At 44.7% G+C, this 25,543-nt stretch overlaps 1 protein-coding gene across 2 annotated transcripts in view; it reads right to left on the reverse strand.

Annotated features, from left to right (window-relative positions):
- Positions 1 to 220: 220 nt before the first annotated feature.
- The window catches only part of LOC6032645 (rho GTPase-activating protein 39), a 42,457-nt gene continuing 17,134 nt past the window's right edge, over positions 221 to 25,543 (reverse strand). Inside the window, exons 3-11 of one of the 2 annotated variants that reach the window (XM_038254521.1) lie at positions 6,521 to 6,945; positions 5,742 to 6,056; positions 5,255 to 5,586; positions 4,232 to 5,196; positions 3,757 to 4,067; positions 2,646 to 3,690; positions 2,467 to 2,590; positions 2,258 to 2,409; positions 221 to 2,185 (exon numbers count right to left, since the gene is read on the reverse strand). In XM_038254521.1, coding sequence (XP_038110449.1) covers positions 1,961 to 2,185; positions 2,258 to 2,409; positions 2,467 to 2,590; positions 2,646 to 3,690; positions 3,757 to 4,067; positions 4,232 to 5,196; positions 5,255 to 5,586; positions 5,742 to 6,056; positions 6,521 to 6,945 — 3,894 coding nt within the window. In that variant the 3' untranslated portion in view covers positions 221 to 1,960. The remainder of the gene's footprint in view (positions 2,186 to 2,257; positions 2,410 to 2,466; positions 2,591 to 2,645; positions 3,691 to 3,756; positions 4,068 to 4,231; positions 5,197 to 5,254; positions 5,587 to 5,741; positions 6,057 to 6,520; positions 6,946 to 25,543) is intronic. The other variant, XM_038254528.1, reaches the window with a different exon arrangement.

The following is a 25,543-nucleotide window of genomic DNA, read 5'->3' on the forward strand; positions in this document are numbered from 1 at the left end:
TAAACACTTTTGAGGTCCACTGCTAAAAGTACGGCGGATGTGCTATTAACTCAAAATCAGCATGTATTTTTAGAGGCTGACACTTCAATGACAACAATGCACTATGAAATGAAAACAGTCATTTTAAGGTTAAATGTTTTCCACCATCCTTTTATCAGTGGACCCAAATATGTTCCCTAATTCTACGAAATAAAAGCACAAATAAAACAACAGATTTTCGTTTGCATTCTCATATAATTTATATTATCTCAGATTATAATAATAATTTACGCCTCCTCCCACATATCTTTGTTCTCTCATTGCTAATGTTTAAATATTGTTTTATTGTTGCTGCGCTGCTGCTGCTGCTGTTGACTCGAATCTTGCTTTTTTTTTTTATTTCTTCATTATTCTCTCCCACTTGATGCGATCGAGTCGGCAAAACTTTCTAAGCGAAATTTTCTGTAATGATAATAACTGGTTGTCGACGACCCCCAAAACTCACACTACTCTCGCGTGTCACTTTTTTAACTTTTTTTTTTTTTGCTGTTGCAGTTGATTGTTAATCTTGTCAAATATATATGATTTTGTTTTGTTTGTTTCTCATTTTCGCTAAACAGTTGCAGTTTGAGTGTAAGCTTGTCCCACCCCTTCATCACAATAGAAACCAACTGTTTCCTGGGGGGAAAACATTATTGTTTTGCGGCCACATCAATAGAGTAAAGATGGGGGAAGAGTGTTTCAGGAGCCGGAGATTCGTACCCCTCTTCTATTGTTTCGAGACCGATCGATGCGTGACCGTAGTAGCGTTGTGTAGAGTTTAGTTAAGTAGTAGAAGTTTGCCTTGTTTGTTAGGAATTATTTGTCGCGCTTCTTATCGCGCGAATTCGAATTAAAATAGTAATAAACAAACTAGATTTATGCTAACTCAATTTTGGTATGGTTTCCTCTCTCGTTCACGTGGTTTTCTGAAAAAAAAAAACGTGTTTCTCTCTTTTGTTTGAATTAAATAACCTTTATACAACGATGACTATAACTAGGGTTGGGTAAAACAGAAACTACAACAAATCAATCAGGATAAAACTGGATTCGGTACAGGGAATGGAGAAAGTTTCAACTGAAATCAACCGGGAAAGTTTGAAGAATTCGGGTTTCAGGCTATTGAGAGTAATATTCGTTTTTTATTTGATAATATTCGCTGCAGGCAGAGAGATTAGGAAAGCTCCTCTTGTCTGATAGAGTTGTTTTTCGTCAAAAAGAAGCGGGCTTTTATATTTGATTTTAGTTTCACAGGAATGAATTTTATGCAGCTCCTACGGGGTTCTGATTTGTTTTGTTGTTTCTTTTGGTTAAAGTTAGTCTATCTCGCGATGGTTTCGCCTTATTTGTGGTTTGTTGCCTTTAATTAAGTTTTCTTTTTAATAGTAGTAATGTGTGTTATTTCTGGTTCTTCTTTTGTTTTGTCTAATTGCACGAGAAGAGAAATCGATTCGGGGTTTGATTTTGATCAATTAAAGGGGGAAAAGCAGTATTGTATATTGCATTTTCAAGGGGTAACTTAAACTGAAATCCTTTCTTGAAAAACTTGTCTTGCGAAAGGTTACCAATTCCACACCTTGCTATTGTCAAACGACTTAGAATAGATGTCGAATCGGTAGTCGATATAAAAAAAATGTTGAAAAAACATGAAATCTTGTGCATTCTCTGCAGACTAAAAGAAAATAGCTTTCCTTTTTCAAAAGTAGAGTATTTTCCTAGTGAGATCGATGAATAAATTCGTTCAGTTTGGTGGAGAGTTCGACATCTGCCAACAGTGAGCTAGCTATGGAATTAGTGCCCCCTCAGTTTGGTAAAATAAACACGTTTATCTCGACTGTCAGAAAATACATTACAAAAATGTACACTTGGTTAAAATGACATCTGGAACACAAAAAAAACGAAAACAAACAAAAAACAAAATTCTGGCACGGGTCAAACCAAATCAAACCATGTGCGCCACACTGGCGGTGTCCATGTGCTGAATCAGCGTCCTCATGAACGTCATCTCCTTGCGGGCGTTCTCGAGGATCACCTTCGGGTCCTGGGACTGGCAGCGCAGCAGGTTCGGCGCAAACACCATCGCCAGGTTGGACGAGTCCATCTTGGTGTTGGCGACCACGTCCGGCAGCGAAAACTGCTGCAGGAAGTGCACGAGATAGGTTAGGACCTAAAAAACAAACGAATAAATAGATATCGAACTGGTTTCCCCTCACGGGAAGGAAGCTTAGCGATCCCTTACCAAACGGTTTATCTTTGGTAACTTTTCCACGATGGCGGCGGCCTCCGCCGGGTCCTCGGTGGCCACGCAATCGTCGTACAGTTCGTCCGGGATTAGCGGATCGTACAGCTCTCGGTACCACAGCTTCAGCAAACTGGCAGGGGCGTGAGCATCTGCGAAAAGGTACGGAATTAGGAACTCATAGTAACGGGCACCAACTCGACACCTACCCATGGTTCCCTTATTTTCCGGAAACTCCCACCGATCTATCCGGTTCTTCAGCAGGTTGACCTCGTCGACATCGGCTGGCACGCGGAAGATTCCCTCGGTTTGTTTTCCGTTCAGCAGGAGAACCTAAAATAGTCAACTGTCAGATCCGGAACTTCTTTCATCCACCCACAGCACAAACCTGCTCCGAAAGCGTAGTTTGGATCCAGGGCAGCTGCCGGTCGGGGAACTTGTCCTTTTGTAGGACCATCACCTCGTTCAGCGTGTTGCCGAACATGCTGTCGCGGAAGATTTGTTCCCGCGCCTGGTTGATGTCGTCCTCGCCCGGCTTCTTGGCCTGTTTCCGGCCGGAACTGCCGATCCGGTCCAGCCGTCGGCACGCGATCGTGGCGTAGTGCGAAATTTGCACGTGAATCGGCCACTTGCCCACCTCCGGGAAGCTGGTCGCGAACGACGGATCACGGTGTCGGTTAATATACCCGAGCAGGGCCGGCTGGAATGTCGGAGACGGTGGCACGAACGACAAACAAATGGCCATCAGTTCCCAGCCGCGAATCAACGAGTCTCGACTGGGATTCTCCGTCGTCTGGCGACACATCTGAATGTACAGCTCGTCCCGTAACTGAGCCTGTCCCATGGCCATCGTAATGATATCGATGGCCACCGAGTTCAAACTCATCCCGACCCGGGCCTTCCGATCACCCATGTAGATCTGAACCAGCTTGAACAACTCCGTGGCCATCTTCTTACCGGCCTTGTCTCTCGCCAGCGAAAGCATCGGTCGACTGATGGCGTTCGGCGTCCAACTCAACATATCCTGGATGGACGACTTCTTCCGGAAGATACCCTTCGAATGCAGGTTCAGGTTGTCCTGTGCAAACTTCTCAATATCACACTCCTTCAGCAGAGCCATCTCGGCAATCTTCCCGTTCCCACCCACAACCCCCATACTTCCCGGACTGTGCGCCATCAGGTTCTCCTGGAACCGCTGCAACAGGGTGGCCTTGTTGACAGCCGATGGCTTCTGCTGCTGCGGCTGCCCGGAACTCGCCTGGCTACTGTCCGCCGACGCACCCCGATCTACCGAATCCGACCCAAACCCGGAACTCTCCAAACTCTGTTTGGCCGCGTGAAACGGCGAGTACTTGTGCAGCGGCGGATGATTCTTGACCGGACTGTAGATCTGGTCCTGAATACTCTCCAGCTTGGCCGTTACCTCCTCCGAACTAAAAACAAACACAAATCATCAGTCGAATCCCTTCAAAACACCCCTCCCCCAAAAACCAACTCACATGTCCTCCTTTTCCTCGCGGTCGCCAAAGTTAAAGTCAAAGTTGTAGTACGACACCCCGCCCCCGTCCATGTCCTTCCGGAACACGCCGTACTCCTCGTACGGGTAGTGCGACAGGTAGTCCCCGTGTCCGTCCGAGTGGTCCGAGTCCTCGTTGTCCGGCTCGTGGCCCGAGAACGAGTGCTCCGACTGGCTGTCCGAGTGGAACGAGTCCGAGTCGCGGAACGCGTCCCCAAAGCCGCCGTAGCAGCCGGACAGTTTGGCCTGCTCCAGGATGTAGTGCTGCAGCGGGAGCAGGTGCTCGAGCTTTTCCTGCGGATGTTCGATTTATGGTAACCAATTCCATATCTAGCTTTGGTAGAAATTAGGCAAAGTTGGGTAGCTTCCCACGAGCGTGTAAAATTTTGACAGTTTCAAAACACGTGGAAAACGAATTTCTCCAACATATCCGAAATTTAACGCACAAAAAAACTCACCTTATCCCAGTTGCAGTAAAGCGGGGACGTGTTCCCGTTGTCGTAGTCGAAGTCGAACCCGGTCCCCTGATTGTTGTGGTTGTTCCGGCTCTTTTTCTTATCGTGCTGTTGCTGCAGTGACTGTTGCTTGTGCGAAGACGAGTTGTTGGACGCGACCGTGTGGGTCGATCCGGAGCCGGATTTCTTCTCCAGCGTTTGCTGCTGCTGCTTTTGCTGGTTGTGCCGTTCCAGGTTTGGTTTGTTTAGCGAGAACTGGTCCTTGCTGCTGGCTGCAGCCGCCGCCGCCGCCATCTTTTGTGCTGCCATCTCGGTTTGACTAGAAGAGAGCTTTCCGCTGGAGGAGGATTGCTTCTGGAGACTTTGGCCGGTCGCGGAATTTCCCCCCATGGAGATTGAGCTGGGCGAAACCTTGCCCCGGTCGATCTTCATCTTATCCAAGTACTTTTCCGGCTTGCTGGTAAGGTCCAGGTTGAACAGTTCGGAATCGTTACTTTTGTGACTAGATTTGTTGTATCCGACTGCGCCGCCGGGAGACAGCTCCACGGCGAGGGCCGATGGCCGCTGGATTTTCTGCTGCTGCTGCTGTTGCGGACTAATCGGACTCTGGGGACTAGAGTCGCTCGAGTGCTTCTGTTGGGGTGGTGGCACGGAGGACGCTTTGGACGAGGAAGTGGTCGTGTGACGCCTCCGGCTGATTGGCGTGTTCTCCACGGACTTGAAGTACTTTTCGTGCATCGAATCGTCGCTGGCCGCGCCACCGTTGTTCCCGTCGAAGCTACCCTTCCGATGGGATGAGGAACCATGCTGCTGGGGTGGCAGGCCGCCGCCACCTCCTCCACTTCCGGACTGGTGATGGTGATATGGCCGTCCGGAAACGGGCGTTCCGGCCATCGGTCCCGCCGAAGTGATGCCGGCCGACGACAGGAAGCTACCCGAGCGGGTCAGTGAGATCTGAGAGGAAGGATCTGCAAGAAATTGTAGTTAGTAAATGTTGAAGACTTATCTGTCGAGTTAAATACGTACTTCCGGAGTAATCAAAGCTTTCGTGCTTTGACACCAGTCCACCGTCCTTGAGTCCGACGGAGCTACCCGACTTGGAGCCGAGACCGCTGCTGCCGTCGTGCATGAACTTCTTCTTGAACTGGGGCGTGCTCATCGAGTGCGACGGAGAGGACAGATTACCGCCGGCGCCCGCCGCCAGATCCGACGAGTTGGACATCGAGTAGGATAGCATCTGGTGGGGCGGAGGCAGCGGCGAGTGGTGCACCAGCCCAGCGACCAGCTTCTCCGTGGACGACGACGGAACCGAGTGTGGAATGTTGTGCGAGCTCGAACTCTCCTGCAGCATCCGATAGCTTTGTGGGGAATCAAGAAGAATGCATTCAGTTGGGCATGTCCTCGTTGGACCAGAGACCAAGTTACCCTACCACCAACCACCACGGTACGTACGAGAAGTAAAAGAGAGCAGGACAAAATGCAAACAAAGACAAAACGGGACCCGCCAACTTACCAGTTCTCCGCTCCGCCACCGGAGTGCTTCTTCCCGTGAGTTCCGGTGCCGATCCGCAAACTTCCACCGTCCGGCATGCGCCGATGGTGGAACCCGTGGGCACTGGACAAACTGCTGTCGCTGGACTTACCCGAGTCCAGATACCGGTGACTGCTGCGGGATGACGTTCCGGTTCCGGTCGAGGAACCTGTCAACGCGGTCGGCGTCACGACGTTGTTCCCCGGGGGGTGGACGTGCCTGCAAAGTTTATGAGATTCGGCGGTGCCGGTGCGGCCTATCGAGAACAGTCCCGCCTCGGTAGCTTTGGGTGGCAGTCTGGAGGTGGTCGTGGTGGTGGTATTTTTTTGTTTGTTCAGTTACACAGTCACAAGACACAAGCATCACGCACACGCACACGACGTCGAGAAGAAGTTGGTGGTAGAGGTGGTGGAACAGAAGATTTGTTTGGTTTGGTGTTTTGATTTTGGTGCACGTAGCATTACATTACCGAAAACGGAAACAATAAAAGAGAAAGAAACAAAAGAGTCAAATCAAAAACGTAACAATTTCACTCTCGGTTGCAACAAGGTCGTTGAAGTGCTGCAAACAATAGTTCTTCCAAGCGATCGTAGCGCCAGCTAGTGGACGGTAGCTTCACTTCCCACCACCAGATGGCACTGGCGATCTCGAAGAGAGTCCTAGAGAGCATACTTCAACGGGCAAACAATACCAACAGCTAAGATAGAGCTATTCTACGGAGTACGCTACACGCTACCCAAAGCTGGGCTTCCGGAACCTACCTGTGCTGTAAGCTGTGCCGTCCCTGGGGACTCGCCAGCAGATCGCTGTTGCTGCGTTTGTCGTGGCTGCCACTACTGCTGCGGTGGCCGGAGCTGGAACTTCGATGGTGGTCCCGATCCCGGTAGTCCATGACGCCCGTCGCAGTCCGGTGGCCGCAGGATTTGCCCACCGTGCCGGAACTTCCGCCGTGGTGTCGGGAACTGGTGCTGGTGTGATGGTGCGGCAACGTTCCGCCATCCTTTCGCTCGCCCGGGTCGGTGTTCTGCTTCAGGGTTTGCAGCTTCGCCAGCGGGATTATATCACAGTTCTGCGGCCGGTGCCAGACCGTCTTCTGCGAGGCCACGTTGTAGTAGTAGAACCGGCAGGTGTTGGTGTCGAACAGTTCCCACCACTGGGACGCGTCCGTCCGCTTGATGACGACACCCTGGAATAGATGAGAAAAGAGATGTCAGTGGAAGCGTGGAAGAGACACTTTCTGAGAAAAACATCTGTAAAATCCGATTAGCGCGTGGCCAATCAACAAGAATAGTGGAATGAGAGGAATAATAAACAAACATCGTGCTTTCCATTTCATTAGGGCACAAAACTTTTGTAAACAAGAATGTATCCCTCTCACACCTTATGCAAACTGTCATTTGAGTGAAAGGGATACACGATTGTTTACAAACGTTTTGTGCCCTTTTGAAATGTTAGGCTCCACATCATCTCGTGGACTGAGTGTAAATAGCAGAAGCGTGAAATTGTTTACAAAATATTTAGAATAACACAAATATTCGTGATTGCAACGAGAAAAGATTCTGGTCGTTGACAGAATACAATGTTTACATATAAACCCACTGAAAAAAGGATGGTCAACATAACTTATATCTCAAAGTTGGTAGTTACTCGTTAGAGTATCGAGATAATAAGGTTGTCACATTTTTGCTTCAAATCACGAAAAAATCGTTGATAAATCAAAATTTATGTTATAACAAGTTCATCCACTAGAAAGACATGATAAATTAGTTACACAATTTACGAGTTCCGGACAATCTTGCCGCCGTTACGGTTCGTTTCCAATGCAGCGACCGCCACATTTCAATTGGCCCACAGTTCGGCGGTGACCCAATTCACCTGCCGATGTTAATTTCCCATTCGGTGCAAATTGCGCAACCTTGTTTTGGCCGTTCCAGCTGGAAGAATTCCCCGCCTTGTGCGTTTTATTATTGTTATTATTTTTGCTTGTTTTGGGTGGCAGATGAGTCAATGGTTGTGATAAAAATCAAAACCTCGCGCAATTTGAACTCCATAACGGAAACCATTCACCGCGGGGTGAATAAAAAAAATACACTGACTAAATTTGGACGCCGATAGGAAAAGGAGGTGCCGCTCGAACTGTTTGTGGTTTTAACCCTCAAGTGACCGGAAAGACCCTCAAATGCCTCTTATTTCATAATTTTCATCAAAAATTGTGCAGAAAAAAATATAATTTGATTTGACAGTTGAGGGTTTAAAAGTGTGCCGATTGATGAACAAGAAATTATCGGATTTCCCTCCGTGTCAGGCAGTCAAGCAGCAGTACACGCCTGATGGACGATGAGCGATGACTATTAGTTAAGGTTAAGCACCACCAACCACTCTGAAGCTGACCGACTGAATCAGGTGTGAATCAGAAAAGGTGAAAAAGTTCGGCGCGGGCCAGCGGACGCAACGCCAAATCCGTTATTAATATTTATATGTTTGAATTTGTAATGAATTTTGCAGCTTTGGTGGAGTTTTTCGGTTTGCTTGTTGGGATGTTGTAAATATTTCCTGCTTTTCTTGCTTTGATTTTGTTTGTGTGTATATCACCATAATTATTTTTTATTTTTTGTTATGATTTATATTTTTTATTAAAAGTATATTCAGAAGAATTGTATTGATAGCAAGACATTTTTCATAATTTTTCACAAAAAAGTAAGGCTGATACAGATATGTTTAAAAGGTTATGTCTGTTTTAAGTGACTTTACCTATACTAAAAAAAAACTATTCCTGTAATCGTGAATTGTTGTTCATGAAAATGGGAACCACGAAGGACATTATTCATGAGTATGGGGCTTTTGCACTTGAACGTGAATATTCGTAATTCTTAAATTCATAAACACATGAACACAATTAACGATTTCGCGAATTGATTTTTTCCCCTTTACTTAATTTATGTTGAAGATCTAAATTTTAGATATTAAAATCTTAATAATTTTAGATTTTTGGTTTATTAGCTGTCTTTACCAAAATGGTTTACAAGAACATTGAAAAATATTTGCGGCCTTAAGCAAATATTCAATTTTGAATCGAAAATGTTGAACTTGAACTCCGAATTAATGTTAAAAATGAGAAAAAAAAAATAAAAAAGGTTTCAATTTGAAGAAAAGAATTTTGGATACTAAAACTTTGGATGGTTGAGTTTGGACCATAACATAGTCGTTTTTTAAGTGAAAAGATCTAAATAAAGATTTTCGTATCTGAATACACAGAAAAGTGTCAATTCCAGGAATCGTGAATTGTATTCATGAATTTGAGAACCAAGTTTTCCTGCCACGTTTAGAGTTAAAATGCACCATAGTTATGAATAAATTTTTTGAACACAATTGGGTACTAAAGCCCTACGTCAATTTTTATGTACAACGGTAAAAAACACGATTAAAAACCATTTCTAGTCACTTTTTTATTTTAATGCAAACAAAAAAAAAAGACAAGACAACATTTTTTCGATTTATAAACTATGGTCCCCTTGGAACGAGTTGTCAAGTAGGACCTTTTCTGTCAAGAAGGACCATGAAGTTAATTTTTTTAAATTCAATTAAAAATCCATTTTAAATCCTTTGTGGTCGTTTAAAGGGTCATTGTACTCAGAAAAATAAGCTTTATCGTTATGAGCAATAATATCACAAATTTAAACTTCATTTTAGGACCCAATTCACGATTTCCAGAATTGTTTTTTTTTTCTGTGTAATTGGATCAAAAAATTTAATATTTCAGGATCCTTTTTTTTATTTAGAAATTTTAAAATTTCAAAACCTTAGATATTTGCAATTTTTTTTTAATTTTAAAATTGGAAAATTTTATATTTTTATGCCGCATTTTTTTAATTTTTCAAGTTAGAAAAATATTTCAAAATTTTAATTTTATTCTCTTTATAGAAGTTTGAAATTTTAGTTTGAGATTTTGCAAATCCAAAGCAAACATTTCAGACGACCTTCTCGGACAACATCATTACGAAAACTCCTGAGCCAACAAAAAGCCAAATATCTTGCAAATATCCAAGCCCTGAGTGCATGCCAAGGAGTTCAAGGCCGTCATCTTGTGGTTGGTGGGCAAATATAGAGCTCACCTAAAAAGATACATAAACCCAAGAACGCCTAGAACGCCACCCAGCAAACACTCATGCAGCAGACCTTATTTGGCGCCGTTTTACAGCAAAATTTTGCGCATGCAAGAGCCAGGAGGAAATGACATTGACCTGCAGCTCACAGCACAAAACTGGTACAGGCACAGAACAGACACCATGAACTGGAACGGCCCAAAACCTTGAGGAAGAAGCGTGTGTGTGCTTGCATTGGAAACGAACCTCTCAACAGTCGCTGGATGACCCAGATTGTGGTTGATTAGAGTGGCAACCGGGACGGTGTGAAGCGAAACATCTCCCAAGGTTGGCGAACAAAAAATATATAAATGTAAACAAAAGCCGAAAACGGCCAAAACGGCGGGCGATGGATGCACTTTATAAACATTGGCCTAGAGAGCGAGAGGTGGCGCGCGGACGGACGGATGCAGCAGCACGCGAACCAGGCAAATTGGAGCGCATTGTGGCCATGGAGTTGCCACAGACCATAAGACACCCACCCAATACAGTGGACGGAGCCTTTCGGTGGTCGAGGAGTCACAGATAAGGGGACGAGATGCTTTGAAAAGATCTGGAGAGGAGATTTTTAAATAAAAATAGTGGCGCAATCTGGTGGCCAATAGCGAAAACTACGATGACAGTTCTCAACGGCATTATCTTCTTTGTGAAAAGTTTTTTTTTCTTATATTTTTCTTCTATTTTCCCATGAAAAACGGCAGGAAAACGCACTCCACCGTCGTTTCCCATCTTTTCCATACACTATGGAGCGCACTTTTTCAAGAGCAGCTCACGAGCCTTAAAATTGCGGGCCATTATAACGAAACCAGTCTCAGCTAGCGGCAAACCGGCACCCTGGCAATGGTAATTATTTCCAGTTCGGAGGGTAAACGGAGCTGCCGATGCTCATCGTTTTGGAAAGAAGGGGGCGGCACCCTTCTAACCCAGCCCCGCCCCACTCTTTTGAAGGCCATCCACAGGCAGCAAGCTACTTAGTATTCAATGTATTCCGGTTAGGAAAGTAAAAGTTATGAAATCAAAATAAGAACTTTAAAAAAATAGTGCTGAAAAGTTCTTTTCGAAACTCGATTTTTTCAGCACTCGTCGTATTTACGCAACTCGGTAATCTTCGTTTGTGCTGCTGAAAAATGTGTTTAATCATAATAATCATAAAATGTTAAATTAAAAAAAATACAGTTCAATCTATTTTTTACGTTGTTTCATCCAAACTCAAATTTATTTTAAGCCTTCCTGACCTTCAGCCTTAAAAAAAGCAGAATACACCGGCTAAACGTTTCCCAACATGAAAATAATTGACCGATGGTTGACTTTTCCGGAATGGCACCTCTCCCTCTCCGTAACAACCAGACACCAACACACCCACTTCCTCGAAAGCCTCTCACCTTCCTTTCCTCCCGAAAATTTTCCCTTTCGACCGGCCGTGGCCATGGCCATTGAGGGTTATTTGCTGTTGGTTTTTCGACTTGGTCGTGCGCCTTCCCAGCAGTGGAGTCGAGGCGAGGGTTTTTGATTATTATTTTCGTGAACGATGTCGATTAATGTAGTTGGCGCAAGACACGCACACACGTTTTCTGGTTTTGGGAGGGAGAGCTTTCATTCTTGAGAATTGGCGGGGTAAAGTTGGGAATTGTTGAACCAAATGCCAATTTGACATCTAAACAAAGTGCTTGTCAAATTTTTATTTTATTTTGTTTTCGATAGAGAAAAGTAATTGTTATTAAAAATATAATAACAAAACATAAATATTTCAAATTTACAGCTTAAATTTCATTTACAACTTTAATTATATTTCAAATCCGGAGTTTTTTTTAAAAGGTCCAATAAATTTTCAATTTTTGATTTTTGGGCGTTTTTTAATACCCCTGACACAAGGCGGTTTCAAAAACACCCAAAAAGCAAAAACTTGAAATTTGGTTTATTGGACCATTTAAAAAAAACTCCAGAAAAAAAAACATTCTTACTCATAGCATAGCCATCCTCATAAAAAAATCTTGCGAACAAAATCATGTCTCGAGTTTTTTTTGAAAAGGTCCTATAAACAAAATTTTTACTTTTTGCTTTTTGGGTGTTTTTGAATACCCCTGACTCAAGGCGGTTCTGAAAACACCCAAAAAGCAAAAATTGAAAATTTTGTTTATAGGACCTTTTCAAAAATAACTCTAGATGTAATGTTTAATACTAGAATAAATTAAATAAATAACTAAAAATAACTTTTTATTTTTTATTATATTCAAAACTAGATCATTATGAACTATGAGGAAACGAATTCGGTACCTAGTACATTTCTTAGTAAAACAATACACAAAATTGTTGAATCTAATTTCCAGTGTGGCTGAAAATGCTCGCTATAATAATGTAGAGGCACTGAAGGACCCATTACACTATGGCAAACAATCAAAAAGTCATTTGACAATTTGCCTGTTCTGTTATTTTGTTTGTGATTACTAAAGTGTTTAAAGAAAACGAATTCCATGTCTAATATTTTTCAAGGGAATTAATTTGTAAAATTTTGTAAAATCTGTAATTCAATATTAAAAAAAAAATACTTGAGCAATTCCAGCCCAAAACAGGATTTTTTTAGGTACTATTTTTTTGACCCTCTCCGATTTCAATGAAACTTTGTAGACATGTTAATCTACGCTTATGTAAGCCATTTTTGTGTATATGGAGCCAATTTCACTCGATACTGATATTTGAGAAGGGCGTAAGCGTTTTAAATATTTTCTGTAATTCGTAATTTAAATATTTTTGTATCTCAAAGCCGTTGCATCGTATCAAAAAATGGTCAAAGACAAATTTGTAGGAAATTTGACAGGCTTCCCGAAAAAATACACTGAAAGAAAAAACACGCCACCTTTATGAGATTTTTTGATTTTTAAGTTTAAAAGTCAAATTTGAGGGTGAGCCCACGATTTTCTTTTTGGTTCAAAATGTTTATGAAAATGCCTAAGATGTTTCAAAAAGACTCACAATAAATGCAGGATGGAATGGACTGAAACTGATTTTTTTAAGTGCTCTAATCGTCAAAATTTTCAAAAACCGAATACGAGAATCGATTCTCCAGACAATTTTACATAAAAGTCTCTATATTGACCACTGTCCTTAGTCCAATCCTTGTGAAGTTACAGCGGTTTTGAAAGCAAAAATGTCGAAAAAATTGGTTTTTTGATGGTTTTTGACAATTCCAATATGACAGACTTGATTTTTCAGTCTTGTAAATATTTTTACCGGAAAGCTCGTCTAATTTCCCATAAGATTGTCTTTGACCACATTTCAATTGGAAGTATGGGCTCACAGATATAAGATAATTGCATTACTCATAACTGTAAACTGAATATTATTTTCAGTTTAGTTCAGTGGATGGTAGTAACCTGGACATTAGCATAAATCATCAAAAAAACGAGTTATTTCGAAAAAAACGTATTGGTTTATATTTTATTCAAACTTCCAGATTGGAAACCAATTCGATATCTAGTATCTAGCACGTAATAATATTTATTCATAAAATTCTGCTAATCAATTTTGTGTTTGTTACTGTTTCAACAATTCCTTTTTATTTCTATTTCTATTGAATTTTGATTTTCTAAAGAGATGTCCAACAACTGCCCCCTTTACCCCACCATTTCGGCACGTGGAGCAGGGCCCACGGTAGTTAGTTTATTGATCATTATTTTCCCCAACCGCGTCACGACGCCGTGCCGACGACGACTTGGGGGCGGCGAATCCGGATCGGAAGTGCGACTTCCTCCCACTGTTCCGTTGGCACCGGCCGCCCCCCGTTGTCTGTTTGAGGAAAAAAGTTTGGTGGATCGTTGACCTCAGGGTACTTTTTGAATTTGATTTTTTTTAATGGAAAAAAATATATAGTCACTGGGTAAAATTTTAATCGACAACCCTTACAATCCTTTCAAGTGTATACTCTGTGTCAAAATTCGTTAACTATTTTTAGAAGCGAATGCCAACGGAACCGACTGCAGGAAGCAGAGGAAATTTAGCAATTTTGTGCAAAAATAGCAGATTGAAATCGATTTAAGCGCGAAAAAAGTAGACATGAAAACAATTTGCAATCCTCCGTTACACAATTTAATGCACTCTGGTGGCAAATAGTAACACTAAAACCACATTTCTTAAAATAGCGATACTCGCATGCAAGTTCTATAAAACAACCTGCTGCCATCTGTTGACGAAAAAGTGATAAACCCTGTTTAACTATCTTTCTAGTTAATAATTTATAAGACATCGAATCACGTGAGCAAAATTCTAAGAAAAAGCACCTTTCCATCGAATTTGCCTCAAACGAAAGCGAAGCCATAATCATGGACTCCTTACCCTCTAATACACGCACACGCACCTTAACGCAAAAGGAGGCAGTTCATTCCACTCACCAACAAAAAAAATCAAGAGTAGCAACTTGCATGTTGTACTGCGCCTCCTATTAGTTTTACTAGATGTTTTACGCGTTGTCCGGAGCTCCAGCTTTTCTTCCGTTCATTGATTTGGTTCACTGCAGTCCGCGTGGTGTGTGAGTGTGTAAGCAGCAGCGAGTTAGTAATTTGCTAATTAGGCTCGTAAATTTTCCCTTTCTTTTGCCCGTGAGCTTTCGATTTCGTTCCTTCTCGCCGGAGTTTGGTTTCGTGCTGCACTGTTCGAAAAAAAAGCTATGCGAAAAATTTGCCAACAGATGGCAGTGGTCTAAACTGCACAACTTGCACGCAAGTTCAATTTAGTTCTACTCGCCACCAGATGGAGTTGCATCTTTTGGTTTTTTTTTTCGAAGTGCATCAAAATCACATCCGTTACGTCGTTTTCTCCTCGTGCTGGACCTTTCTCGCCGTGGAACCTGCCGAACTAGGGGGAGTGGCGCTTGCTTGCACGAAGACACATCCCACCTGGAGAGCGGTACACGAATAATTGGATTGGCACAAATTTCTTCCAAGAGGTCTGTGCATAACTAGTTAAAGTCCCCTTTGGTGGAAAAAGTTGTCTTGAAGTCCAAGTCGGAATCGTCGTCGAAGGAGAAGAGTTACGTCACGCTCAACCAGTGATAGAGGGCGCCACCTCGTGGAGACAGATAGGCTTACACACGCTCTCTCTCTCTCTCGCTATAACCTCTATGCTTTTGTAGTTTTATTTTTTGCAATTTGTTTTATTATCTCTCGCTCATTTCCCCTATGGTGGAAAGGGTGGGGGTATGAGTGAATAAAAACGGCACGTTAGACACTGCTTCTAAATTCTTATGCGCTTGTGTATGCGTCTTTTTCTCTGTGTGCCATCTGGAATGTTAATTAATCAAATTTGTCGTATTTAGGGGGGTTGCTCTATCTTTTTCTGTTTCCACTCTTGAATTAAAACAGAAGAGTATTTTTAAGAAAAATCCGTAAAATCAACAACAATAGAAATCTCAAATTTTCAAGTCAAGCCGAAGCTAAAGTTTAAGTCAATTCAAGTCAAGTTGCCTTTCCAAAGCTCCGCAATTTGCGCCCACTTTTAAACGGTTTCACTTTACCCCAAACAATTAGTGGTAAAGACTCTCTAGGAAAACGGTGCTTTATCGAAAATCAGCCTCGCAAACACACACACACACACAAATTTATGTAATTGTAATAACAAGTACCTCGGGTCATAACCGACCGAGAGGCGCGAAATAAAAACAAACAATCCGAGGGAAGCAAAAAATCAACAGTACAAAAAAAATGCAAAAAAAAACGAATCCCGCGAATTCACGCATGTTTACAACCGTTTAGCCGAAAACTGGCGCGCTCTTATGAAAGAAAGAGAGAGACAGACCGTTACGGACACACATACAAAATCACACAGACAGACACGGACGGAAAAATTTCACAGCTATTCGATTCGTTTGTTGTTTGTCTTTCCAGTGGATTCTTTTTTTTGTGAGTTTATTTTTCTTCTTTTCTTTATCAGCTATTTGTAGAAGAGCCTTGGCATTCGCGTTTGCACTGGCGATTAACTTCCCCTTAACTGGTGGTGGTTGAAGGGCGTATTGCACAAGGGCCAAACAGAAAGTTAACTTGTTTCTTTGAATAAAAAAAAAAGACATTTTTTAAATATCTTGAATGTAGCTTTTATATTCTTTAGTTTTTTAAAATTAAATTTTACATTTATCAATTCAATTCTTAACTTCCCCTTAACTGCTGATCTTAGGGAGGCATTAGAAAAGGACGAAACAGAAAAAAATAATCTAATCTAAACAGAAAAAAAAATAAAAAAAAATAATCAAAAAATGAGTTCTACTTGCAATTGTTTATCCGTTTTTTGTCTGTTGATGCGTATTCGATCAACTTCCCCTTAACTGCTTATCTTAAGGGGACATTGCATTAAGGAAAAACAGGAAAAAATTAAATATTATTTTTTTCAAAATAATGAAAATCTTTACAAAAAAAAAAAACATAATAGAATTACTGATAAAATAAGGCTTAAAATTTAAACATTTCCGAATGACTATTAAATATACATGAAACATATTTTAAGATGGTTTTTATTCAATCCATCTGCATTTCGTCTGCAATAGGGGCTTCCTCTAGCCAGGAAAGATAACAAAAGGTCTGTCGCCACCATAAAACCCATCGGTTTGCTGAATGAGGGTATCTCTTCGAAAGAGTGGGGTAATGTGGGGTAAAATAAACTTTTTATAATTATTTTAAATTTCCATTTTAAAAAGTGCATACAACAATCAAGCAATAAAATAAAAACAAACAAACAAATAAAAACAAGACAATTTTACCCAACTTCTCATAAAAGGGCATCAGCGTCCAGTTTCAGGCGCGTTCTGCTGTGCTGTTGCTTGCTTGATGACCCAACTTGTTTGATGGTCGAGAAAACCGTCGTAAAAGTGCAGCAGCGGATCGTTTTGGGAAGCAATTAAACGCAAATTAATGAAATTGTTTTCACGCGCATTCATGGTCGCAGTAAAATAAGGGCCTATCACTTTGAGACCAAGGAAGAAAAGAGGGTTGATTTTTAATTTCGTAATATTCAATCGAATGTTGTATTTATACTTAAAACAGTAAATAATTTTGAGCAAAATAACAATTAAAAAGTTGGCATTTTTTCAATGATTTTTTTACACAATCAATTCAAATTTTCAATTTTGCAGTTCAGCATTGAAATGCGAGCATCCAACAAAGCTTTTTTTCAATGCCGTTATCAGCACTTTTTCTGCCATGCTTCAACTCGGCAAAGGCGCTTAGACTCCATTATCATCCAAGAGCCGGCATTTAAATCAATCTGGCATGCCACACTTGTCTGGAGGAAGATTTTTATTTGCACAGCCTGCTGCGAAGCGCTCGCGATTTGATAAAGAAGCAGTCAATCGAATTATTACGGCTGCTGGCGCCAATGAAGATTTTTTTTGTATTTCCTGTCTGTTGGTTGAGTTTGATTTATTAAAAATATAATTTAATTTAAATTGAGTAAAAGTTAGGTTTAGATCAATCAAATTATCAATCTGTTTTTTAAGGTTTACGTTTTTAATTAAAAGCAACAATGAAGGTCTGACAACACTGTTTAAAGTTATAAGCACTTACGTGAAGATGATGTACATAACCTCAAAAAAAACAAAGATTCGATGAAAATAACATCTGGTTTCACATTTCTGTACATCGTTGAATAAGAAAATAAAGGATTTCCTGATCAACTGTTTAAGATCTGGCAACCCTGTTTACAGTTATGACCACCCAAGTGAAATTGATGTAGATAACTTCATAAGTCAAAATATTCTGAATTTCCCGAACCCCGGGCGTTCAACGCGGAGTCTCAAATGAGTGTATCGTTAAGAAAATTTGTCAAATTGGGTACTAAAGCCCTATGCCAATTTTTATGTACAACGGAAAAAAAACATGATTAAAAACTATTTCTGATCACTTTTTTCATTTTAATGCAAAAAAAAAAAATGACAAGACAACATTTTTTCGATGGATTCACTATGGTCCCGTTGGAACGAGCTGTCAAATAGGACCTTTTCTGTCAAGAAGGACCGCGAGGTTAATTTTTCAAAATTGATGTAAAAATCCATTTTAAATTCTTTGTGGTCGTACAAAGGGTCATTGTACTGAGAAAAATAAGCTTTATTGCTGTAAACAAAAATATCAGCAATCTAAGCTTCATTTTAGGCCCCAATTTCCGATAAATGTTCAGTAGGTCTTGGAATATCACATTTCTGTTCATCTTTGCAAGCTTTTTAATTATATTTTTAATTAAATTATTAATTTTAAACTAGCCAATATTTTTTCCACAAATTATTCATTTTTAACTCAATTTAGTTCCCAGACCAAATAAATCACATCAAAATCAGCTCACCAGCAATAAATATCTCGCCATTACGTCGTTTAAGAATGGCAATCAATTCGACCAGAGTAAATGCGCCATTACACACAAAAACAACAAGAGCAAGAGAAAACGTTCAGTTTCGGGTCAGCAGCACGCACATCTGGACGTGCTGTTCCTCGGGAAGTGTGGCCATAAGACACACAATCTGACCTGACGGCTCCTGGCGCTCGGTCATACCATGTGCTGCTGCCCACGCTCAATGTTCTTTTCGTGTTGCCCTAACCCTTGGCGCGTTGAAATGAAGATTGTTTTTATTTTTTTAAATATATTTGCTTAATTTTTTTTTTAGATTTTTCTTCTAAAAAACGTTGTGGACGGTAGCAACAGCATCGACGGTACAACATCACGTGAGGGTCCCTCGTCAAACAGCAAACACATCTACACCACCGGGGTAGCTGAGCGAAGTCTACGTCGGTCGGGCCGTCTAGCTAGTGTCAGCCAGGGGAAGAAGGGAAAGGATTAAGCGAAACCAGGAGGAATTGTACGCAGTGCGATTTGCAGAACGCCACCTTTTTTGTTTAAAACAAGTTATACCTAATAATTAGTAGTTTTAGAAACATTACGCTGAACGATACGCTGTTTACGACCGAAGCGAGTGGTTCTGGGCCGTGGTCGCGAGAACCACACAGCTACTTCGAGGTTACGAGCAGAACTTGTAGGCAAGTGTCCAAACGGCCAAGGAGGCCAAAAAGATCCCCAGAACACGCGTAAGCAACTAGGCTGGGCAAGACTGGTCGTCACCGAACATTGTTGTCGTGTTTAACGAGCAATCGGATTGAGGGAAAACTAATTGTAAGTCTACAGAACAACTACTGATAGCAGTGAACTTAATAAAACGAATTATTTCAGCTTTGAGCTGCGCTACTCAAAAACAGCTGCTGCAAAGAGTTTCACCCAAAACAACATTCTCAAAGAATTACGTGAGTTCTCGTGAACAGACAAAGCACACGATGGCGACCTTTCCGCAGGAGTTGATACTCCGACCGTGCAAGATCTGCCAACTGGACAGTCGTCCAGATAATATGATGCTCTGCCTCAGCTGTAAAGGATGGTTTCATACGCGCTGCTTGAGTCCCGGAGAGAAGCTATTCATTGGACGTTGGTCGTGCGCAGCCTGTGCGGCCGCGGCAGAACTCCCTGCGAGCGAATCAACCACTATCGCACCTAATACGGTGCAAACTGCGACCTCAGCTACTGCAACGGAGGCCCCGGCTGGGTCGATTCTCACCGAGAAGGCCAAAGCGGATTTACTGTGGATAGCAGAGCACAGGGAGTTCGTTCTCCGTGAAGTTGAAAGACAACAGCTGGAACTAGATCAAAAGAAGGAGGAAATGGAAAGGCTGAGCCGTGAGGCTGCCCAGATGCTGAGCATGAATCTACAAGCAGTACAAAGCACGTCTGGCCAACAGTCCAGTGCGAACAGCTCGGAAGGCTGGGTGCAAAGAATCATGGAGGAGATCAAGAATATATCTATTGGCACTTCTGGACCGACCGGACACGACTCGCAAACATCTGGTAACATGCACAGCTCCACTCCCACGTCAACAAAGGCAGCCAATATCGGGACTCTGCCTACGAACGTCGGCACGTTTACTGTGCTTAACCGTCCCACCATTCCGTCGACGGGCTACTCTTATGGCACTAACTCCTTCTTGTCTCTACCCGAACACCAACAACAAGCGTCGCAGCAGCAGCCACCGCCTCAGCCGCCATACGGTTTGTCGCAAACTTGGCCACATCCAAACCAGGCTTGGCCACAGCCGCAAACGAGTGGGCCGCAACCAGGTGCGCCTCAAACACATCAGGATGCACCGAACACGCATCAGAGCGGGCCACAACAAGCTTGGCCTCAGCCACAACCAGGTCGGTCACAACAGCTTGCGCCGCAGCCGCAGCCGGCTTGGCTACAGTCACAACCGGGTGGGCAGCAACAGGTTGCGCCGCAGCATCAGCAGGTTTGGCCGCAGTCACAACCAGGAGGATCGCAACAGAGTGCGCCACAGCCTCAACAGACTTGGCCGCAACCACCGCAAGGCGGACAACAACAGGGACTGCAGCAGCCGCAGCCTCAACAGGTTCAAGCGCAGCCGCAACAGGTTTGGCCTCAACCGCAACCGGCTTGGCAGCAGCTGCAACCGAACTGGCCGCAGTCGCAACAAAGTTGGCCTCAGCCACAACAGGTTTGGCCTCAGCCTCAACAGGATTGGCCGCAACAAGGACAGCAACACATGGGACAGACGCCTCAGGACTGGACTCCCCCCCCATGTCCAACACCGCAGCAGTTACTGGCCAGACAGATCATGCCAAAGGATCTACCTAAATTTCATGGAAACCCAGAAGAATGGCCGCTCTTCTTCACTGCGTTTACTAACTCCACCAACGCTTGCGGTTATTCAAACGTGGAGAACATGGCACGCCTTCAGCAGGCGGTGCAAGGAAGAGCACTGGAACAGGTGAGGGGCCGGTTGCTCTACCCGACACTCGTGCCGCAGGTGATGTCGACGCTGTACATGCTCTACGGAAGGCCAGAATTAATCATCCAGACGCTACTGGACAAGGTGCGAGACTGCCCGTCTCCGAAGGCAGAGAAACTGGAAACCTTAATAACCTTCGGCATGACAGTTCAGAACCTATGTGACCACATAATAGCCGCGGGTCACATAGCACACCTCTGCAACCCTGTCCTTCTGCGAGAGCTGGTGGAAAAGCTCCCAGCACAACAACGTCTGAACTGGGCTCTATATAAACAACAGTTTCCGGCAACCGACCTTAGCACATTTGCTGCTTACATGGCGAAACTCGTTGAAGCTGCGTCCGAGGTCACGGTCATCACCGACTCCAAACAGCCACGTCCGGGACGAACTGAACGCGGCGCAGAAAGGAGCTACGTAAACGTTCACTCAACCAGCGACTCGCCGACGAGAGATGAACACCCCAAAGAAGAAGCACCGAAAAAAGAGACCGTGGACGTTAAATGTTTAGCGTGTAACGCAACCAACCACAAGGTGAAAAACTGTGAGACGTTCCAAAAGTGGAATCTCAATTTGCGCTGGAAGCTAGTTCAAGATAACCACCTCTGTCGAACATGCCTGGGTAAACACGGACGCCGCCCGTGTAATCTAAGAACGCGATGTGGTATGGACGGATGTCAGGAACGGCACCATGAACTGCTACACCGTGAAGCTCCAAAAGACCAAACGCCGTCACAGGAGGTACACAATCAAGCCGGAGAAACGAAGACCACAGGAGATGGGTTTAATGCTCACCACGCTACCAAGAAGTCCACATTGTTCCGAATCCTACCGGTAACACTAACCTGGAACGGGAGATCTGTTAACACATACGCATTCCTTGACGACGGTTCCGACTTGACCCTAGTCGAGCAATCTATCGCGGGACAACTGGGAATCGACGACGGTGTTCCTACTCCTCTATGTCTATCCTGGACCAGCAATGTGACAAGACAAGAACCGAAGTCCCAACGCGTTCGTCTGGAGATCTCCGGAGAAGGCAAGAAAGAGCGCTTTACTCTGAACGATACGAGGACGGTAGCCAGCTTGGACCTGCCAAAGCAGACAATGCGGTTCCCTGACCTCGCGCGAAAGTTCACCTATCTAAGAGGTCTGCCAGTCAGAAGCTACGAGGCAGCCACCCCTGGAATCCTAATCGGCTCCAACAACGCGGGACTCATTGCCACGCTGAACCTGCGCGAAGGCAAACTTGGCGATCCACTAGCCAGTAAAACACGACTGGGCTGGACTATCTATGGATCTTCTTCAGACGGGCAGAGAACGGCCAACTTCACGCTACACGTCTGCAACTGTCAGGAGGACCAACATGCTGACCAGGAATTGCACGACCTCGTGAAACGCCACTTCACAGTCGAGAGCATTGGCGTTTCAGCAGATAAGGGCCCTGAATCCGAAGACGACAAGCGTGCTCGCCGCATCTTGATGGAGACAACAAAACGTGTTGCGGATAGGTTTGAGACCGGCCTTCTCTGGCGCCATGACGAGACCAGGTTTCCAGACAGCTTCCCGATGGCGATGCGCCGCCTGGAGTGTTTCGAACGAAGAATGAAAAAAGACCCCGAGCTGCAGGCAAGCGTTCAGCGGCAGATCAAGGAGTACCTGGAGAGTAGTTACATTCACGAGGTGACGCCGGAGGAGATTGAAAGCGCAAACCCTCACAAAGTCTGGCACCTCCCCCTGGGCGCCGTGCGGAACCCAAAGAAGCCAGGAAAAATCCGACTAATTTGGGACGCCTCAGCAAAGGTCGGGAACGTCTCCCTGAACGCAATGCTCCTCAAAGGACCTGACCTGCTCACCCCTCTGGCCTCGGTGTTGTGCGGCTTTCGAGAACGACCAGTAGCCGTTTGCGGCGACCTACGACAAATGTTTCACCAGTTCAGAATTCGGAGCGAGGATGTACACAGCCAGCGATTCCTCTATCGGGAACACTTCACAGCACCCGTCAAGGTATACGCGATGGACGTAGGAAGCTTCGGTGCCACCTGTTCACCCTGTCAAGCCCAGTATATAAAAAATCTGAATGCCAGAGAGCACGAAAAGGAATTCCCCGAAGCGGCCAAAGCGGTCATAAACAAGCACTATGTCGACGACTACCTTGATAGTTTTGACACTGAAGCTGAAGCCATCAAAGTCGCGCTGGATGTCAAGGAACTGCACTCCCGCGGGGGATTCGAAATAAGAAATTGGCACTCAAATTCAGAAGCTCTTCTGACACGGGTCGGGGAGCCGAAACAGGTCTCCACGAAGGCCATCAGCATCGACTCGGAGAGCGAGGCAGAACGAGTTCTGGGGCTGCTGTGGTTGCCGGAAGAGGATCTTCTAGCATTTGCCACAGAGCTACAGCTAGACGGAATTCCTCCAACAAAACGGAACATCCTACGTTGCGTTATGAGCTTGTTCGACTCCCAAGGTTTGCTTTCCCACATTACCATTCAAGGGAGGATGATCATCCAGGACACCTGGCGCGGCAAAACGAATTGGGACGACGAAGTCATCGAGACGATACGCGTGCGGTGGCTCAGATGGACACAGCTGTTTAAGAGGGTCGGAGAAATCAGGCTAAACCGGGCGTACTTCCCAGGATTCTCTGCAGCGGAGGTTGGCGCGGTTGAGCTACATGTCTTCACCGATGCGAGCGAGGAAGCTTACGCTTGTACTGCCTACTTCCGAGTCGTGATCAACGGAAAAGTGTACGTTACGCTGGCGATGGCTAAAGCTAAGGTTGCTCCGTTGAAAGCGTTGTCAGTACCACGTCTGGAATTAATGGGGGCTCTGCTGGGGGCACGGCTGGCGAAAGCTGTGATGGAATACCACTCTTTTCCTATCTGTCGCCGGGTCTTTTGGACAGACTCAAAACAACGCTCGCCTGGATACAGTCGGAACATCGCAGGTATCGACAATTTGTGGCCTTCAGAGTAGGAGAGATTTTGAGCAAGACCGATGTCATTGAATGGAGATACGTCCCAACACTGCTCAACCCGGCTGACGAAGCAACCAAATGGGGTAAGGGACCCAGCACTGACGTCAACTCAAGGTGGTTCAGCGGACCGGAATTCCTCTACCGACCAGAAACAGAATGGCCGGAGCAAGGGTCGACAGAACTGGAAACGGACGAAGAGCTTCGACCCTGTATGGTTCACCGGGAGCATCAAACGGAAGATGTCTACGAGATCACCCGCTTCTCCCGTTGGGAGCTTCTTCAAAGGACCGCAGCATACGTTCACCGCTTCATCGGGAACTGCAGGCGCAAAATGCAAAACCAACCTCTCGCAGCAGGGTGCTTGAAAGGGGAGGAGTTGCGGACAGCGGAGGACAGCCTGTGGCGCACGGTGCAGCTGTCAGCATATCCGGACGAACATCACGCTTTGAAACAAGGAGAAGCACGACCTACGAAGACCATCGAGAAGACAAGCCCCTCTATAAGCTGACACCATACCTGGACGAGCATGGTGTGATGCGAGTCGACAGCCGTATTGGAGCCGTTCCATACGTCAACTTCGACTTCAAGTACCCTATTATCCTGCCGCGACGTCACTACCTTACCAAGCTGATCGTCGACTGGTACCACCGCAGGTACTTGCACGCCAATCACAGTACAGTCCACAATGAAGTGCGCCAAAGATTTCACGTCTCCAATCTGTACACAGTTGTTCTCCAAGTAGCGAAGGATTGTCAGACCTGTAAGAATAACAAAGCGGTTCCAACGACTCCTCGAATGGCTCCTTTACCATATTCGAGGCTAGCTACCGGGGTGCGACCATTCTCGTATGTCGGGCTCGACTACTTTGGACCCATCCATGTACGTGTCGGACGAAGCTCTGTAAAGCGGTGGGTCGCCCTCTTTACCTGCCTGACAGTGCGAGCAGTTCATCTCGAAGTCGTCCATTCGCTTTCGACCGAATCATGCAAGATGGCTGTGCGAAGGTTCGTGGCTCGCCGCGGTTCTCCGGTGGAAATACACTCAGACAACGGAACGAACTTTCAAGGGGCTAGCCGGGAGCTGAAGGACGAAATCGAGGTTATTGGACAAAACTTGGCCGAGACCTTCACCAACTCTAACACAAAGTGGCTGTTCATACCGCCGTCCGCGCCACACTTCGGAGGTTCGTGGGAAAGACTGGTGAGATCCGTCAAGGTGGCACTTCGTTCATTGTGCAGTGATCGCAACCCCGACGACGAGACATTGCTGACTGTCCTTGCCGAGGCAGAGTCGATAGTGAACTCCAGACCACTAACGAAAATCCCACTGGAAGACGCCAACCAGGAAGCCCTCACTCCGAATCACTTTTTGCTGCTAAGCTCGAGTGGAGTCATACAACCACCTTCGTCACTGACGCAGCCACTGAAGGCAACTCGCACCAACTGGAACTTGGCCAAGCAGCTCGTGGATCAATTTTGGAGACGATGGGTTAGCGAATACCTCCCAATAATATCCAAAAGGACGAGATGGTTCAGTGAAACGGAAGCTCTCAAAGTTGACGATTTGGTGCTGATCGTTAACGAAGGACAAAGGAATGGTTGGACAAGAGGACGAGTTCTGACGGTGATCCCCGGCCGCGACGGCCGCATCCGACAGGCGACAGTGCAAACTGCGGCAGGGATACTGAAACGACCAGTAGCTAAATTGGCAGTGCTGAACGTCCAGGGCAGCTGTAACGCAACAGTACCAGCGGAACCGGAAAGGCGTTACGGGTCGGGGGATGTGGACGGTAGCAACAGCATCGACGGTACAACATCACGTGAGGGTCCCTCGTCAAACAGCAAA

The sequence above is a fragment of the Culex quinquefasciatus genome, chromosome 1, assembly GCF_015732765.1.
Source record: "Culex quinquefasciatus strain JHB chromosome 1, VPISU_Cqui_1.0_pri_paternal, whole genome shotgun sequence".
NCBI classification, from domain to species: domain Eukaryota; kingdom Metazoa; phylum Arthropoda; class Insecta; order Diptera; family Culicidae; genus Culex; species Culex quinquefasciatus.